This window comes from Saccostrea echinata, unplaced genomic scaffold, assembly GCF_033153115.1.
Source record: "Saccostrea echinata isolate AGI-Se365-2 ecotype Australia unplaced genomic scaffold, CSIRO_AGI_Sech_v1 ptg000006l, whole genome shotgun sequence".
NCBI lineage: Eukaryota > Metazoa > Mollusca > Bivalvia > Ostreida > Ostreidae > Saccostrea > Saccostrea echinata.
This window is the reverse complement of record NW_026889755.1, coordinates 6,731,174-6,751,558: the sequence shown is the minus strand read 5'-3', so window position 1 is coordinate 6,751,558 and position 20,385 is coordinate 6,731,174. Positions and strand designations below refer to the sequence as shown.

The following is a 20,385-nucleotide window of genomic DNA, read 5'->3' as shown; positions in this document are numbered from 1 at the left end:
TTAAAATCTTTGTGCGGTGCATAATTTCTTTCCCTTAAGTCCAGTCAGCCTTAAACTTTACCAATTGACTTAGGGTACGGAACATTTGTGATTTTCCTTTCATATATTGATAGAGGGTATGCAACAATTTTCATAGAAGATATGCAACATTCGTGATTTTTGTGCTGTGTTTTGATAGAGGGTATGGAGCACTCGTGATTTTCGTGCCATTTTTTATTATAACAAGGATGACATAGAAGCCCTTTAGACTCAAACAACACATCTCTTAATAGTACATAAATGTTCCTCTTCAAAATAAACCCTTTTCAGCTACCTTACATTTTCATGTTTGTTGCTGAAAGCGGGGCTCTTTGAGATGGCCATCATCTCAATGTTATCTAGTTTTCTACTCTTATGATCATAAGGTACATGTAGCTGCCACATCGTTCCTTTTTATACCTGTAGGTTGTGAAACAGACCATTTCGGTAGCAGCTGTCAGCCATGTATTAAGAACGATAACTGTGAAGTTTGTGATGTAAATGATGGGACGTGCTACATTTGCAAAGAAACCTTCACTGGACCAACGTGTAGCAGAAGTATTTCTAATTACTTAAAGTTGCATACTTAAAAATTATTAACATAGAAAAGTCTCATTCGTAAACCGGTTGTAGTCTTATAATCAAAATAGATCTAGATATCCTGTACAGGATTCAATCTCCGTGAAGAAAATATAATGTAAAACACGGCATGTTTGAAAAAAACCCCAGCAGATTTAAAGATGTTTAAATTAAATTTTTTTAATAAAAATACACCTTGGTGTTAAATGAAAATATATTTTACTCTAAGTACTTAATATTTATCTACCGTTGTGTACCCTCAATATTTATTTACCGTTGTGTTTTATTTAACATACAATTCTTTAATTGCACATTAAATTTACAATGTGAACTTACTGAAATGAAAACTATATCCTCTGAAGTTAATGAAAAATCAAATAAAATTTGAGAAAAAATAAAGAGAAGCAATTCAATGACTTTTTGAGATTTTATAGACACAAAAAGGCTTGCTAAACTAAGATGCCAAACATTTCTATTGAAACGTTTATTAAACTAGACATCCGATAAATAAGGTATTCTCAGGAAAGATTTTATTAAGCATAATGAATGTAAATTATTTTATTAGGAACTGAAAATGTAGCACTACAGAAAGAGGCAATCCTTCGTTGGAACTTTGAAGGATTTGATGCTTATCTTCCTTCTTATCTTCTTGTCGATGGATATACGAAACGGCCAAGCTGTATTGCCTTTAATGTACTCAGTGCTGGAGAAATTTATAAGTTACGGGTCAATCTTCTGAGAATTTACAACATTAAAGGAGTGCAGTTCCACTTTATTAAAGATGGTGAGAGATATTTCTTGATTTACGACTTCCTATACATGTGCATCAGTTAAAAAGACTAGGTCTGTATTTTTGCGTATGCATCTAAAAGGCAGACAAATATAAGTTTTCAGTTATATTACGCAATTCAAATCCTCCTGTCTTGTTGGTGAAAGGAGAATTAATTAAAATGCAGACTTGCGACATCGTAAGCTATGCTATACAAGTGCTATTTCTACAAAACAACGGGGGTGGGGAGGGGTTCATATAATTACTCAGGTGTGAATACTAAAGGCAGGTTTTGGGTGACGTACGTAAACGTAAAAGCAAGGTTCCACCGACCTGCAAGTGTCATCGATTCCTACAAAGGGTGTCACGTGTAGATATTTGAAATTATTATTCTAATTTAAGGGCACTTACTACAAAACAAACATTTTTTCACAAATCATAAAACTAGATATAGAAGGGTTTAGAAATGATAAAAGGGTTAAGAAATGATAAAACATCAATGTTTGATGATATGATCTTTAAAAAGAAAAATCAAAATCTATTTACTTTTTATTAACTGTCGAAAAATAATAGGTGAAAGTACTCATGATGAGCAGGCTATAGCACATCAAATTCGAATTGTTGTGACACCGGGATATCCTGAGAAATGCTGCATGTTGCATCATCTTGACTATACAAAGGTCGCTTTCTCTTGCTACGTTCAATAGTTACTTATCAACGCCTCCAACTTATTTTAAAACAACAAAGCAATGCACCCGGAGAAAGTTTGCATACCATTTCACAAGAACATTTGACTTGAACATTGTCAATATATACACATCAGTACACTCGAAAATCTTTCCTTTATCATTCAGTATTGTTAAATTGCACATATTCGAGTCCTAACTACCGAAATCCTAAACAAGAAGCCCAAGGGCCTGAACGGTCACCTGAGTATAATACAACAATTAAGAGGATCCACAAGAGTATAAAACAAACTGAGAGATGAAGATTTGTTGCCCAAAAGCAAGAGAAATATGATGATCAGGATCAATGGAATAATTAGTCTAGTATTCAGTTACAACTCATAAATTAAGTTTTAATCTATCCCCAATTTATCACTATCGCCATGCAGACTATTAACAAACTATAACTATTAGTTCTTCTGTTCTATTTTTAACTCCATATTGTGACCTCTCACATTAGCTTCTCTTGATCTTTGAAGAATATTTTATAAGATAAGTTACTTTTGTCTCATTTTTATTAAATTTATTATTATCAAGTCAACATGATCATTAAAACTATGAAAGTACTTTTCGTATTATACAATTTTTTTGCATAATTCTTTTATTCTATGAACTTGTCAAATACATTATTTACAGTGATTAATTATCAAAAGTGAATGACAAAGAGGAATAACTTCTCTCAGTAGAATACAAATTAATAGAGCCCTGGCCAGGACCAGAACACTTGACCAAATGGTCCTGATGTTCAAAACTCTGGTAAAAATACCCTTGCTTTTTAAAACCTCTACTCTGTTTGCCTTTGATTTGCCAAGGAGCGGAAAAGATTTTCAAAGAAGTAATGCATTTTCAATACAGATTCAACACAGCCCTACCCTAACACCCAAATCCATGACCCAAGGTCATGAAATTCACAAATCTGGAAGAGGTACCTTCGTAATAGTAACTATGCACTCAGTTGAAGATTTTCAAAGAATTAACACAATTTCACTATATTATCAATATACCCCTCCCCCCTCTCAAGAAGCACCAAAACCCCTTACCCTGGGGCCACAAGTTTTAAAAATTTTGTAGGAAGTACCATTCTTCATCATAACTATGCACTTTGTTTATCTGCTCAACACTAAGGAGCAGATAGGATTATTTAACAGAACTAGAAACTCGTTGGGAGCAACGACAGGTCTTTCGTCCTATTCTCCATCTTTGTATTATTGTATGCAAGTAAACATATTTATATGCTCGTTATAGTGACAGACACAGGAAAACGCACTTTAAAGAAATACTTATTAAGGAAAATATCATAGCGAAATAAGTAGGTAGAATTCATTGCAGACGTTTGAGAAAACATTGGATCAAAATTATTGTTCAAAGTTCATTTAAGTCCAACAAAGCTATTCCCATACCCACAATGTAAATGATAAGACAGGTTATGTCAGAATTTTCTATCTAATGTTTTTAATAGACGCAAATGTAATTATAGATATAGTTAATGTCTTTTGGCAATAACCATTTTTCCAGAAAAGGGGCGTTGGCTTGTGAATATTGACGAAGATATTTTTCTTTTAATGTCTTTGCAGGCAGATTATTTTCGTTCTGAGATGACCAAAAACATATTATATCGTTTTAACAAAACAAGGAGGAGGGGGACTGCCGATATTCATGAACTCGATTTTTCATCTTTGCTAGCAAAGAGTTAAAATTCCTTACAGATGACTGAAGGCCTATGATTCAATGTCAGATTCCTTTTGGAGGATAGAGTATTTATATTTTCATAGACGAGTTATTCATTTCCAAAAATACCAGCTCCCTTGTCATTAATTTGTCAGGTTACCCCTATGAAAGCCATGAATTTATTTTTAGAAATCGGATAGAAAAGTCTTATTTGTATTAATTTTATGTTATACTGAAACTAAAATATTTTTTTTATCATTTTAATGAAGCATTAACACTTTGCCTAAGAGAATAGCCAAGGTGGATTTAAATTTAACTGCAAAGAAAAACTTCAATCCAAAGTTTACCAAAACGTCCGCAATAAACTCACTGTGGACGTCTGAGAAAACATTCCATTCAATTTAATGTTTTCTCGGACGTCCGCAATTAATTCGATGCGGACGTCTGTGAAAACAGTGGATTGAATCTCTCCTTTTTAAGAGCATTTCAATTCAGTGTTGAAATCAGACGAATATTTCGAGTTTGGATTTATCAACTTTCAAATAAATTATACATTAAGCATGTTGAAAATAATCTCTATTATTCCTGTAACTTTCATTAAAAAATATTGAGAAACAGAAGAGTTGAAAAATTGAACTTTTTTCATTCGTTTCCAGTAGCGAGCGGACGTATTGACGTTGCACGAAAATATACTTCTGGGAATTTAAACGTCATGTTTTATAATCTCTAAAAAGTCTCCAGTTCATACCTTTATTCGTTCTTTAGCTATACCGCGGACAAAATTCTAATTAAAAATCAGGAAATTGTCCATAATTTGGAAGCGGAAGCGAATTTTCCAAATTTCCCTTGTGATGAAAAAAGTTCATATGGTGACTCATTTTTAGCTCACCTGAGCTGAAAGCTCAAGTGAGCTTTTCTGATCAACTGTTGTCCGGCGTCCGTCCGTCTGTCTGTCCGTCCGTCTGTAAACTTTTCACATTTTCAACTTCTTCTCAAGAACCACTGAGCCCATGTTAACCAAAGTTGTTACAGAGCATCCTTGGGTGAAGGGGAGTTTAAATTGTTAAAATGAAGGGCCAATACCCCTTACAAGGGGAGATAATCAAGAAAAGACAAAAATTGGGTGGGGTCATTAAAAAATCTTCTTCTCAAGAACACCAGGGCCAGAAAAGCTTAAACTTATGTGGAAGCATCCTTGGGTAGTGTAGATTCTAAATTGTTGAAATCATGACGCCCGGGGCTAGGGCGGGGCCACAATAGGGAATCAAAGTTTTACATTGAAATATATAGGCAAAATCTTTGAAAATCTTCTTCTCAAGGACTACTGGGCCAGAAAAGCTGAAACTTACGTGGAAGCATCTTTGTGTAGTGTAGATTCTAAATTGTTCAAATCGTAGCCCCCGGGTGTAGGACGGGGCCACAATAGGGAATCAAAATTTTACATTGAAATATATAGGCAAAATCTTTGAAAATCTTCTTCTCAAGAACCACTGGGCCGGAAAAGCTGAAACTAATGTGGAAGCATCCTTGGGTAGTGTAGATTCTAAATTGTTCAAATCATGACCCCCGGGGGTAGGGCGGGGCCACAATAGGGAATCAAAGTTTTACATTGAAATACATAGGCAAAATCTTTGAAAATCTTCTTCTCATGAACCACTGGGCCAGAAAAGCTGAAACTTACATAGAAGCATCCTTGGGTAGTGTAGATTCTAAATTCTTCAATTCATGGCCCCTGGGGGTAGGGCGGGGCCGCAATAAATATTACAAAGGGGAGGTGAAGAACAGCAGGGCCAAAGTAACCCAGGTGAGCGTTGTGGCCCATGGGCCTCTTGTTTGTGAAAGTTTGATTGAAAAGTATTGAATAGTTTTCCAGAAATCGCGTACACAAAATTTGGTCAAAAAAAAATAATAATAACTGGACGGGCTTGTTGCAAAGCAACAGATAAGTGTTCCGCATAATTTCAAGGAGATGAGATAGAGATCGAGAGACTTCTACGGTCATATGTGCAAGAATAAGCCACTTACCATTACTTCCGGTTTGAAGACTTGTAATGAATTCCTTCGCTTCTTTTTGAACAAATTTGCTTCTATGATGCTATACAAATTCTCAATACTTTTTGAGATATCGGGAAAACCTTTTTGGCCCCTCTAGCTTCTTAATGTTATGGGCCAGCCCCTTATTGATATCATTTGAAAGATCGTAACATTCTACACACCTTTTGTTCTATATGTTTTTACAAAATATAGGTAAAAAGATATTGCAGTAAAGGTGTTAAAAATTTAACATTCGAGATAAGACTTCTTTTTTTCGGGCAATAGCGAGCGTGGATGTTTGGCACTTCCGGTGCAAGAGGACTACGTACTACAGATCTACACTGTGTTACTCTATCTTCGCTGAAAGTTTCAGGTTTCTGTGATAAGTGGTTTATTAGAAAACTTGCAGACAATCTGACCCGCAAGAAATCACTAATTCGCGGAAATCTCCGAACCGGAAGTGACGTCATCAAAATGGGAAAAATATGTATCTAGATTTTTTAATGTTCTATCAGACCTAAAAGTTTCATGCAGATTGAGCAGGCCGTTTCCGAGAACTCGCGTGCACAAAATCGGTAAGACAAAATTGTGAATTTCAATTTTGGAGAAGGCACCCTTGAACATCATAACTATGTATTTAGTTTGTTTAAATAATGCCCATGAGCAGAGGAGAAGATTTTCAAAAAATAATGTACTTTCTATATATGACTATAGCCCCGCCCTAGCAACAGAACCTCTGACCCTGGGGCCATGAATTTCACAATTTCGGTAGAGGGCTCAATAATTATACAATCATGCCAACAGTTTTGACCACATGATGTCCAGGAGTAAAGAATATTTTTAAAGATTGCATTAATATTTTAGCCCCACCACTCAGTCCCCCCCCCCCCGGGGGGGGAGAATAGGGACCACAAATTTCACGATTTTTGTTCCCCTTCACCCATAGATGCTATTTGCCAAAATTGATTGAAATTGACTCAGTTGTTTATTAGAAGAAGCTGAAAATGTTCAAAAGTTTACGACCGACGGACGATGACATACAAAAATGGATAGCAATACGTCACCTGAGTGACTTAGGTGACCTAAAATAACCTTGAAAATTTATAGAATTTGACCTATTACAAGTAATGCTGTGGTAATTCTAGTCCTTTCTAAAATCCTGCACACGTTTATACACGTAGTAGCACTCACATTCACATATTACCATAGTATATCTTCTTAGCAACTTATTGAGCGAAAGGATAATAACTTTTGGGAGTACTCTATGCTATGACTGAGAAAAGATATGCTTAATAATTGTCGCGTCAATACTATGTATTTATTTATTTTTTATTTATATCTTTAGATCCTGAAACTATTTGGTTCAAATATACGGTATACCCATACTGGTCTTACTTGCCTTCCGTGTACTGGTATTCAGGGATGGAGGAATTATCTGCTGTTTCTACTGAAGTAATTATTCCATATCCAAAGCAGTTAGGCTATATAGATATGGAGTTTACATTGTCTCCTTACAACGGGACAGAAGCTTTAAATACGTCAATTTTCCTATGTGAAGTAGAAGTGAATGGTAAGGTGATAATATTACTATTACTAAATTACTATATCTCTATATTTGGGAAAGTTTACATGTGATTGTAGTAGAAAAAGAATAACTGCTTGTTCTACATACGGTAACGAATTTGCAGTCTTTAAAACTACATCCTTGTTGATAAAGCACACAATCTGAATGATGTTTTTATGAACGTATAATTTTATTCTGCACATCGCATCCCAACGGGTACAATTTGGTAAGGTTGTTTCAAAATTCAGTGTTAGAATAATGATCGCGAACATTTTAACCTCTTCTTGCCAACTGTTTCAAAATCAAGGATGCCTTCGTAATCATTACGGGAATCCATGCAGACCATGTTCTAAAAAATGTGACCAGTGTAATGCCGTTGATGGATCCTGTATATGTCGGAGTGGGTACACTGGAGAGAGCTGTACGGAGGGTATGATGTTATTTGTTAATAAGCTTTAATACTTTTTTTAAAAATGTCAATCTTCATTCCAGATCGACATAGTAATACACTTTCTGCTTAGCTTGTAACATATGAGAGGTATGTTTTTAGAGTGTAAGAAAAAAACATTTGGTCCTAACTGTGTGTACAACTGTGGGCACTGTTTAAAAGACACTTGTCACCAAGTGACGGGGAATTGCCTATTTGGGTGTCAAAGCGGCTGGACAACAAGTCATTGCAACCAAGGTTTAGATTCCATATTTCTGGTTTATAAATATCTAAGAAATTAAGCTTGTATTTCAAAAAATATCTTTTGAGAACTGAGATATACAATATTTTATTTTATGTAGCCTGTAATACTGGTTGGTATGGAGAGAACTGTACACTGAAATGTAGCAGTCACTGTATAACGCCCTACTTGTGTGATCGCTTTAACGGATCTTGTACTGGGGGGTGTGCTTTAGGTTGGAAGAACGACACGTGTGACGTTGGTTTGTATTCCTGTAATTGAAATGTTATTCAAATACAATTTTTTTTTACCAAAAAAAATCTGAACAAGAGTTGAGTTTTATTTTTCCCATCATCTCTCTCTTTTTTTTTTTTTTGACAGTTGTTGACGACAGCTGTGAGTATTTTCAGTTTATATATATTTACTTGTATATTTAATTCTACTATTTAATAAATCGAGCCTTCATCAAGCTCAACTGGAAGGGTCTATCCTCTATCACAATGTATCATTAACTTATAACTTGCAGATTTTAATAGGGATCGCTTCATAAACTTCATGATACAAACATCGTAGAAATTAAAGAGCATGTTGAGATCATTATTGATTATTATGATTAAATAGCATTTTTTTCCCATTTTTTAGATGTTTTGTTTTATTAAAAGATATGATGCTTTTCTTTCCTTAATCCTATTATTTTTTATCTTTCTGTCAATTTTTAAGAATTATGCGCGATCATTTACTGTAATTACACAGCAATATGTGTCGCATGCTTGCATCGAATGTTTGAACATTTTTATTAAGTTTGGAAAACGTATGAAAAAAAATATACTCGCAGAATTTCGTGTGCAACAACAAAACACGTTCAGGTTTTGTAGATATCATACACATTCGTTCAAAATTGTACATTGTTTCGGGAAAGCAATACACCATAAATATATTCTTAACTTCTTTATTGGAACAGGTGTTGATTGGATGCCATCGGATGTATCCGTTTCCTATCAGACTATGACGTGGAGGAAAAGGGAAATTAATCACGTGACAAGATACGATCCGGCTGTTACCCTTTCATGCATATTTAGCTTGAAATCTGAAGAGTTTTTGTTTTATCATGTCACTTGGTTTATTGATAAGCAGGAAGTTTTTAATCAGGTTGTCGATGTATCCAGTAATTACTCGGCTGAACTCACTGCATACGACATTTTAAATGTTCACAAGAAAATGGGCTGTGACGTAAGCAATTTTGTTTTCGGTTACAATAATAGGTCAGTTCAAGTATCCTTCTAACCGCTTTTCTGTCATTTAGTGACATATCTACTGATATTTTAAAGTACACAATTTGTGTTCCAAACTTTATAAAGAGTTCTATTGATTAAATGGATATTTTGTTTTATTTTTATGCAAGATTAACTGTAAAGTGGGTGCAATGCGAATGAAAAATAACACCCCTTGCTTATTTAAAGAAGGGAGGCCATTCTTCGCCGGAATAAGGGTATTAACCTTTACTTCTTAAAATCCTGCGTGTGAAAGAAAAAAAAATATTCTTGCACACTAACGAGTGTATATGGATTTCTTTTCTATTTAAAAAGTAAGATTTATAAATAATTACCTCCTGAAGTAAAATGTCTTTCAGACGCGCAATCCTAACATTGAATTAGAAAGAAAAGGTTCCAAGAATGTGGAATTGGAAATGACAATACCCTATGCTTCTGAATCGATCGTCATTAATGGTGTTCCAGAACCTGTTAGCGACCTGGATATTCATTTGTTTTTTAAATCAAATCACACATCACATTGCAGCGGAAGCATGACAACTAGTAATTGTAATATTAAGCTTAGAAGTTTTTCCTACAATGAGAGACACAAATACGAAAACGGAGAATGGAAAAAGAGCATCACATTCCAAGTCTTCAACCAGGACACTGACAATTACGTCATCAATAGTCAATGGACCCTTCAAACAAGAACTGGAATTACCAAAGGAATCGGAAGTAAAATATTTGAGGACGTTTCTTTGCCTGATATCTCGGTATGTTGTCTAGTACATATAGGAATAAAAAACAAAAACGTATTGAATTGTTGCACAAAATTTTGCATTTAAATGAATGTTGATTGTTGAACTATATTTAATAAAAATAAATGAAATCCAATTGAAAACAAGCAAATTCAAAGAATTGTGGTCCCCCGCTTTCGGTGTCTCAGTGGATGGGATGCCATTATACATGTATATAGCATGTAACTGTCTTGTTTGTGTGTCCTGTCTTGTATGTGCATTATACAAAAAGACATAAATTACGCTTTCTAAAACTACATCAAACTTCAAGATCAAGTTCATGAGGTCCAATTTCATAATCAAATCCGAAATGTTTTGTCACAAGTAATGCACACGTAAAACAAAATATCAGAAACCAGAGTATACAACCGGAAAGGTCTTGAAACAGGTAATGCACATGCTAAATGTAAATACCATGTCTTCTCTCAATCAAAACTTATTAGCAATGCTCAACTTTTAAAAAATTAGGTCAAACTTCAAGGTAAAGGTAATGGGATTAAAAATCATAGTACATTTGGTAATGCTCGACACAGGTAATGCACGAGTCAAATATGAATGCCCTATCTTTGCTTCTTCAAAAGTAAGCAACACTGATGAAATGTTTGAAAATCGATTCAAACTTGAAGGTCAACCTCACGGGGTCAAATATCATAGCATATTCAGTAACATTTTGACACAGGTAATGCACTTATCAAATATGAACGCCCTATCTTATGTCATTCAAAAGAAATCACAAAAGTTAATTTTTTTAAAATTTAGGTCAAACATGAATGTCAAGATTAAAGGGTAAAAAATCATAGCATAATCGGAAACACCTTGTCACTAGAAATGCACATTTCAAATATGAAAGCCCTTTCTATTCCCAATCAAAAGATATAAGTAAACATAACAAAATTGTAAAGTGGGGTCAAAAACCATAGTATATTTGGAAAAATCTTGTCACAGGTAATGTACATATTAAATATGAAAGCCCCACCTTTTTCTCATTCAAATTTTATGACCAATTTAAAGTAGTATTAATTTTTTTTTGAAAAGTAGGTCACACTTCAAGGTCAGGGTTCAAGAGTCAGTAAATTTTCGAAAGCTCTTGTCACAGGTAATGTTCATGTCAAATATAAAACCCAATCTCTTTCACTCAAAAGTTGTAAGCAAAGATATAATTTTTAGAAAAGTAGGTCAAACTTCAAGGTCAAGTTCATGGGGTCAAAAATCGTAGTATATTTGGAAAGGTTTGTCACAGGTAATATACAAGTATAATATGAAATCCTTACTTTTTCTTATTCAAAAGTTATGACCAATTTAAAGTAATGATAATTTCTTTGAAAAGTAGGTCAAACTTCAAGGTTACGGGGTCAAAAATCATAGTATATTTGGAAAGGTCTTGTTACAAGTAATGTACATGTGAAATTTGAAAGTCCAATCTATTCTCACTCAAAAGTTATGGCCAAGGTTAAAGTTTTTGTGACTGACAGACGAATGAGATTTAATGTCCCCTCGCTTTCGCGAAAGCGGGGGACAAAGAAGCAAACTAGTAAATACAAAAAGGTAGATGTGAAAGCTAGTAAACTAATGTTATGCATTAAACATATGAATAAACATTTCGGGATTTACCTATAATTTGGAAATATGAGATAGTTAAGTGATTTAAACAGTTAAGTAGTGTAATGAAAGTTATGTAGTTAAAATCATCGAAAACGAGGTAGAATTCATAAGTGAAAATTGCTTGGTCCCACAGAGAAGCTGATTTTTTTTTTCGGTAAACACCAATCTTTCCCAAGAAAAATATCAGTTAAAAAACCATGTTGACAAAACAAACACGCTATAGATAATTAAATGGTGGAGTCCACGTGATTTCCAAAACTTGAAAAGGTATTAGTGCCTTGATTTTACAAGAGCATGCTCTATGTAGCAATAATTTCCAAAACGAGACAAGCTATTGATAAACAAATTGATGAAACAAGTAGATGTACTTGTCTTGTCAACAGTCTTGTATAAAGTCACATTTTTGCAAATTCTATCGTCGATTCAATGGCTTAGTCAGCAAATACAATTTTAAGTCGAATGTTGATTGCCTTGTTTTCATACAAATTGTTAGGCAATTTCCACGCAATGAATTGTTTAGTACGAGTTTTTTCGTTTGCCCGAGCATGACAATGATCACACTGCAGGTGTAACCGGTTGACAGGGGATGCTTACTCCTCCACAGCACTTGATCTCGCCTCTTGTGTTTTTAAAGGTCCGCGTTTGCTCTTCTGGTATGTACTGTTTCAATGGATTGATTTTTCAGCTTGATAACTGTTAGTTATCTCCATATTTCATTCAATAGGCATAACTGTTTAAGATTGTTCTCGTTGTTTTGAAGTGTACTGCAGCCAATTATAAAATTAAAAAAGAAATAAAACCATTAAAATTAAGTAAAAATTATAAAAATCATCTCCTACGTTTGATGATTGGAAATAACTTTTAACGAACTCGTTGTGTGTTTCCTCGTGTTCTTTTTGTTTTTATTTCTGATTGTTAACCCAAAATTCTGCAGTATGGAAAATGCAATAAGTAATGGGTCTTTAATAATTTTCTTAGCATGATATACCCAGCAAATGCTCTGTTAATCCCCATGTGACTAATTTTCGTTCAAACAATGGTATATTAATCCATTGCAGAGAAATTTTTTTTTGCGCTTTCAAATACAATTGAACAAATTACCTCGCTCATCATTTTATTTGATGCATTAATTGCAGTTACGTTCTTTGGAGACAAACGAGGAATGGAAAGGAAAATTTTGTAGTGTTAGAGCAGATCCACACATGTATACATTTGATGGAAAGTAAGTTTCACCAAAATGTCTTTTTTAATGGACCATGTCAACATTTATAAGATGCACAAGAATCAAAATATTGTCCTCACGATAATGGAACAGTACTCAAAAAAGGGGGTGTGCAAGCCGAGGACAGTCCCCATCTCTGAGAAAAGATTTCCTCAATTCTGAAATTGATGGACAAGTCATATTTTTCAAAGAATGTGATGTCAGTAATTTTATTGAATAACTATTGATAAATAATTTGTTTTTCAATTGTGTTATTTTCACACACACTTTTGTACCGTGTGAATGTCTGGTGAATTAGCTCGTAGTATACCACTCGGCTTTCTACTGGTTGCTATATCTGATGGAGAAGAGAAACAAATTCCTTTAAATTAAATTTATGTCTTTATTCTTTAAGCATCGGATGGAAATGTTAAACATTTTAAGCACAAGATAACAAATTCGATACACCCTGTAGAAAACTCGATGAGAGAAGGTATGATTGTTTAACGCTTATAAACTAAAAATGAATAATTCTGAAGAAATCAAATTATGCATAACGCTTATATAATGTATAAAATTTCGAAATCAAACTGTTACCTATTGTCATTCAATAATAAAGGAGAAAATATCGTGCTAATGTTCCTTACACTGACTAAGCCGACGAATTTCTATCGCTTAATAAATTTACCTTCCTACACTGAAGAGTTAAACTTTTAATTTAACATTATAAAAGGGGAAAATAGCCTCGCGTATTATTCGAACTCTCTCCGAAGCTCTCGGTAAAACTTTATATTAAACGTGTTTACCACTACACTACGAAGTTTTCTTATCATTGTATAAAGGAATTGCTGAAGCATTTCATTTTTTTCAAGAAATGTTTGAGATATTTTTATATAGAACGGTGTTAAATTCTATTTTTTAAACATATAATAGATTTTACATTCATTCAATTTAATATAGGATTCGGACGTACATTATTGACTTGTAAGGACTCCGAGAATGTAGACTATCGGGAAGTTTGTCACTCGTCTAATGGTTGTCTACAATTCATTTTTGGAGGTGATAATACTGTCACCATTTTCAGTTCTCTTTTGATTCTGAACTAGACGTTCTCAATAATGCTTAAATCGCAATTCTGTACTAGTCGGAACATAAAGAGAATGTAGTTTGTACTTTGAATCCATGCATTAACCGCGCTCTATGTATGGGTGCATTGTCGTCTTGGAAGATGTTATTATGAGCAAAATGACCTACAATAACCGGCAAAAAGTGTTCATCAATATATTTATATTGCCGTATACGACAGTAAAGTGTGCCTACACCATTAAAGTTTAAACATCCCGATACCATTAAACTGACCTTTGGCGTTGGAGTCTGCGATAAAGAAACAGGGTAGCAGTGTTACAACGCAAAATGTAATAAACCAGGATTATTGCATTTTGCGTTATTACATTTTGGGTCGAGATCAACGCAGAATGTTATAACGCAAAATGTAAAAAATCAGACTTTTTAGGATTATTACATTTGGCGTTGTTACATTTTGCGTCGAGATCAACGCGAAATGTAAAAACGCAAAATGTAACAACGTGATTTTTGCATTATTACATTTCGTATTACATTTTGCGTCGAGATTAAGCAAAATCCAACACTGCAAAATGTTGTAACATACCTTTAGGTCAGTCAGGTTGAAAATAATTTTAAACCGAGTAGTGGGAAAAAAACATAAAGAAAATAAATCAAAAGGAAAAATAAACGTACGCCAAGTCTTACATTAGATCTGTTTTAAAATCAGTTGATATTCAAATCTTAGGTGTTGCAAATTTAAAAAAGTGCGTGCACACGTGCGTGTGTGTGTGGGGGGGGGGGTTAATTTCGTTGATCAGTGTATCAGTTTGCTTTTGCTTTAAATAGGCACATGCATGAAATTAAGAACAGAAATCTATTTATTTTTACCGAACGTGTAAATATAGCTGGGAGGGGGTTTCTGTCAATTAAGATTTCATACTGTTTTACAAATCAGTGCATTGCAGACCAGCAAAAATAAAATTCTTTTTTTCTCTCTCTCTCTCCAATATGGATAGTTTCTGCATGCGCATAAAAATACAATGATACACATATGAAGTAACCCAACCCCGCTTCTCCTCGCCAGATATACACAGACATACACGTCTAATTCACAAACCAAAGTAAACAGACACATCTTACATGCATATCGAGAGATTTTAATGGACCCATGGTCAATCTTTGGTAATTTAGAATGTCAGTGATGAATATAAACAGACTGAATTGTAAATAGACATGTCAATCAAAGTTAAGTTAATGTTATTTAAAGTATTCAATAAAAATGTTAGAAGCAGAGTTAGAAAGAAACATACAATTAGATTTAGTATGTCCGTAAAAGCCGTAACATTTGCCTCAGAGTCAAAGGTCTGTTTGGTAAAGCGAGTTTCCCCATTAATAATATAGGTTTAAATCAATTGTGTGATGTTTTTTATGTTGAACACAATACAAAAATATACATTTTGTTTTATTACATTTTGTTTTATTATATTTTGCATTGTCCTCAAAAAATTAAGTAACGCAAAATGTAACAACCAAAAAGTGCATTATTACATTTTGCGTTAATCCCAACGCAAAATGTAATAACGCAAAATGAAATAATCCAACAACTGTGTTATTACATTTTGCGCCATTACATTCTGTGTTGATTTCGACGCGAAATGTAATAATCCGAGTTTATTACATTTTGCGTTTTTATTACATTTCGCGTTGTAACATTGCGATAAACAACAGGGTAGCAGTCCTCTCCGACATTTCGCCAGATAAATACGCGATTATCAGAACCAAATGCCCATTTACATCAATGAATATCACTCTCTGTAAGTAATGTTGAAAGGTTTCTAATTTTTGCCTGTGCACCAAGAATGCCGAGCTTTACGATTGACTTCACGAATGATGGCTCCTTTTCTTACACCTCTCCTTAAATACCTCTGGTTACAGTACACTAACTTCTCTGCAAAGTTCGTTTTGAAACAGAAGACTCTCTATGTTGGTTAAATAAAGCAGTAATATCATACAAACTTCTTTTTCTTTTTTCTTTCACAAACTTTAAAAGTTATCTAGTTTTGACCCTTTTCTTGGTATATTTTTCTATAGTAGCTCACTTTCGAAATCGATCTATCGCTGATGTTATTTTTCTGGGTATTCCCAACCTCGAGATATTTCTTGCTATTTTAGTCCTGTCTGACACAAATACACAAATATTTCTTTGATATCATATCTTATTTCTTCCCGATCCGTACACTGCGTGAAAAAATAGCTTTACAAACCCAGTAAAGATAAAGTAAATTTTAAATTTACATTACCTTTAAATGACTTTACTGAAAAAAGTCAAAGTTCTAAAAGGTGACCTTTACTATAACTTTACTTCACTTAAATATAATGTAATGTCCCACTTGGCTTTACAAAGCAGTAAATTTGATATTTAATGGCATTAAATATATTATTTTGTTTGCATTAAAATAAATGTTTACATATTTTAGTGGCAGTAAATTTGATATTTAATGGTATTAAATATATTATTTTGTTTGCATGAAACTAAAAGTTTACATATTGTAAACATACTGTATATTTCAATCACCTTTAATTACACAAAATGTCATTTATTTACATATTAAATTTAATCTTTCCTCTTCACACGTACTACTTGCGCACATTTATTTTTACACATTCACTTTTGTTTTTACATTTTAGTAAGGTATTCACATGAGTAGTACTGCTTTGTGAAGTCAAGCACACGTGTCGATGTGTGAAGCTGGACACATAAAGCACATGGTACTACTTGTGCATTTATTTTTACACATTCACTTTTCTTTTTACATTTTAGTAGGGTATTCACATGAGTAGTACTGCTTTGCGAAGTCAAGCACACACGTTTCGATGTGTGAAGCTGGACACATGAAGCACACGTACTACTTGCGCACATTTATTTTTACACATTCACTTTTCTTTTTACATTTTAGTAGGGTATTCACACGAGTGGTACTGCTTTGTGAAGTCAAGCACACACGTTTCGATGTGTGAAGCTGGACACATGAAGCACACGGTACTACTTGTACACATTTACTTTTACACATTCACTTTTCTTTTTACATATTTATAGGGTATTCACACGAGTGGTACTGCTTTGTGAAGTCAAGCACACACGTTTCGATGTGTGAAGCTGGACACATGAAGCACACGGTACTACTTGCGCACATTTATTTTTACACATTCACTTTTCTTTTTCCATTTTAGTAGGGTATTCACATGAGTAGTACTGCTTTGTGAAGTCAAGCACACACGTTTCGATGTGTGAAGCTGGACACATGAAGCACACGGTACTATTTGCGCACATTTATTTTTACACATTCACTTTTCTTTTTACATATTTATAGGGTATTCACACGAGTGGTACTGCTTTGTGAAGTCAAGCACACACGTTTCGATGTGTGAAGCTGGACACATGAAGCACATGGTACTACTTGTGCACATTTATTTTTACACATTCACTTTTCTTTTTCCATTTTAGTAGGGTATTCACATGAGTAGTACTGCTTTGTGAAGTCAAGCACACACGTTTCGATGTGTGAAGCTGGACACATGAAGCACACGGTACTACTTGCGCACATTTATTTTTACACATTCACTTTTCTTTTTACATTTTAGTAGGGTATTCACATGAGTAGTACTGCTTTGTGAAGTCAAGCACACACGTTTCGATGTGTGAAGCTGGACACATGAAGCACACGGTACTACTTGCGCACATTTATTTTTACACATTCACTTTTCTTTTTCCATTTTAGTAGAGTATTCACACGAGTGGTACTGCTTTGTGAAGTCAAGCACACACGTTTCGATGTGTGAAGATGGACACATGAAGCAGATGGTACTACTTGTGCACATTTATTTTTTACACATTTATTTCTTTTTACATATTTGCACATGGTACTACTTGTGCACATTTGCTGGGCACATAGAACATTTGATACTGTATATGCCCACTATTATACTAAAAAAATGCAAGTGTAATATTTTATATAAGGAAAAGTTATCTATTGATATATATAAGGTAAGAGTAATTTTGGTTGTTTTTTTTTTTTTTTAAATTGATATGTTTATAATATACTGGTTTTAAAGCAAGTTTGGCTTCAAAAATGTAACAACTGTATGTAGCTCAAATCATAAATCATAATTGTAAGTATTTTTATCTCAATGTATATTGTAATTTTAAACAATATTTTTATATAATGGTATTCCTGGTCCATTTATTATTATTATTTTTTTTTTTTTGTTGACAATGATCCTGAAATAAATAGAATTATTTAAAAATGTGCGTTTCTGTCTTATTTTTAGTGTTTTCAAAAAGAGGTTGTAAAATTTGACAAGTATTTAATGCGTTACACACACAGAATACTTAAGCATTCTGATCATAAACAAAGTCTACCGATAAATATCTTTTTCTCAAATTTAAAAGATTGAAAATGTTAAATTTACTGTTCCGTAAATATGAAAGATGTAATTTAATTACATTTAAGTATTGTAAAGATCATCTTTGCAACTTTAGTCAAAGATGATCATCTTTTTCTCAAGTTTAAAAGATTGAAAATATTAAATTTACTTTTCCGTAAATACGAAAGATGATATTTGAATACATTTAATTATTGTAAAAATGGTCTTTGCATCCTTAGTCAAAGATGAACATCTTTTATCAAATTTAAAAGATTGAAAATGTTAAATTTACTGATCCGTAAATATGAAAGATATAATTTAATTACATTTTAGTATTGTAAAGATCATCTTTGCATCTTTACTTGAATTAAAGTTGATACAAAGGTAACCTTGATATTCTCTATATCTTTAATTAAATTTACTTTTGACGTAAAGTTTTGTAAAGGTGTTTTTTCACGCAGTGGTAGCCATATTCTTTACATGCGCAATACACAATGCAGACGAGAACTTTTATGTGTAAATTTGTCAGGCGTCATTTTCACCGATACCTTTTTTATTATTTTAGTTCGCCGATAAAATTATATACTATACAACAAAATATACGCAATGTACGTGACTTTTTCCGGTCACTTATGGCACAATACTGTACCATTCGTACTAAAAAATCTTTTTAAGGCTCCAGTAGACTTTTCCACAAAATGAGCGTAACTGTCAACTTAAAAACAAATATTCAATCAATACGTCATTCAATAAAATGTGTTATAGATAGCATAACTGACAACATAATTTGTTTAAAAATATAATCTTTCAATTCAGAAAATTTAATATAAATTGTCTCAGAGAGGGGGAATTTTCTTGAATTGTCCACCCCTATCCTTTGTTTTTATTATAATGATTTCTAATCTAAGGGTCTTTTTGACCTGAATTTCTATGTTTATAATTTTACTTTCAATATTTTGGATTCAACAGTGTCACTCATTCTTGCATTATACCATGACATACAATTATTAACTGAAAGAAGAATAATCTCTCCCTTTTAAGGTCTTATGAGTGCCATTTACCAGGAGACTTTAACAACTATAGGAATGATCCCTACTTACAATGGGTAAGTTGAATGAACGAAATATAACCCACTTAATCGAATTAAAATGATATTCTAATAATCTGACCAAATAAATTTAAACAGTTAACGTGACTGATAAAAGATATTACTTCTTTTCATGGGATCAAACATCAAAGATATGATATGGTCCATAACTTCAAAAAATATGTATTTATTTAATATGTACAGGGTTGATCCAAAAGTTCGTGGAATGTCTTAATATTTTATTTATTTACTAGTGGAAGTGATTGAAAATTACAGATGGAGATAAATACACTTGTTAATTCTTTTTCATTAATAAAAAATAAAAATATTCATAATAGAGATGTTTCTGAATCTAACTCGAATCTGAAAATGAATCTGAAACGAATCTGAATCGGAGGGATCTCGATCCCGATTTGAAAACTGAGAAAAATAGCACAAGAAATTTTCTAAATTATTCAATGAATAATGATATACATGTAGTATATGATAATTGATGTTTTTCTGTGATTTACAAAGTATTTTTCACCTGTATGATGACAGAGGATTATACAGATTTTAAATTTGAAAAGTGTTTGAGCCTCTCCCCCCTCCCCCCCCCCCAATCTTTTGAATTTAACTAGTTCATAATCACGTATGCGATGCGGAATACAAGTATCTACACTGTCTGTTTAATATGACAGTAAAAAAATGCCCTGTAACAAATATTGAAAAAAAAAATCAGTGGATGGTGTTTAGATTTTTGTCATTTGGATGGGGGTGTTATAAGACGGACAAGTCAAATTATATAGGCTGAATAACAGAACAGGTACCCATTCAATTCAAGGGAAAATTAAATCTTCTCGTTAAGCATTATTGTTATATATTATTCAGCTACTTACTTTATCGTTCCTCGCGAGAATCGTGTTCTGTTCTATTTTTTTTTGTTTTTAA

The 20,385-nt window shown here is 33.3% G+C and overlaps 1 protein-coding gene and 1 long non-coding RNA gene across 2 annotated transcripts in view; both read left to right on the top strand.

The window, feature by feature from the left end:
- Positions 1–507: 507 nt before the first annotated feature.
- On the top strand, positions 508–7,222 carry LOC133180469 (uncharacterized). The gene is made up of 3 exons (XR_009720331.1): positions 508–576; positions 1,163–1,381; positions 7,139–7,222. It is a non-coding gene; the product is annotated as an uncharacterized LOC133180469 (long non-coding RNA).
- A 2,188-nt stretch (positions 7,223–9,410) lies between these two features.
- LOC133180468 (von Willebrand factor D and EGF domain-containing protein-like) overlaps positions 9,411–20,385 on the top strand; it is a 33,100-nt gene continuing 22,125 nt past the window's right edge. The window contains exons 1-4 of the mRNA XM_061314984.1: positions 9,411–9,514; positions 9,656–10,051; positions 12,814–12,899; positions 19,410–19,473. Coding sequence (XP_061170968.1) covers positions 9,449–9,514; positions 9,656–10,051; positions 12,814–12,899; positions 19,410–19,473 — 612 coding nt within the window. The 5' untranslated portion in view covers positions 9,411–9,448. The remainder of the gene's footprint in view (positions 9,515–9,655; positions 10,052–12,813; positions 12,900–19,409; positions 19,474–20,385) is intronic.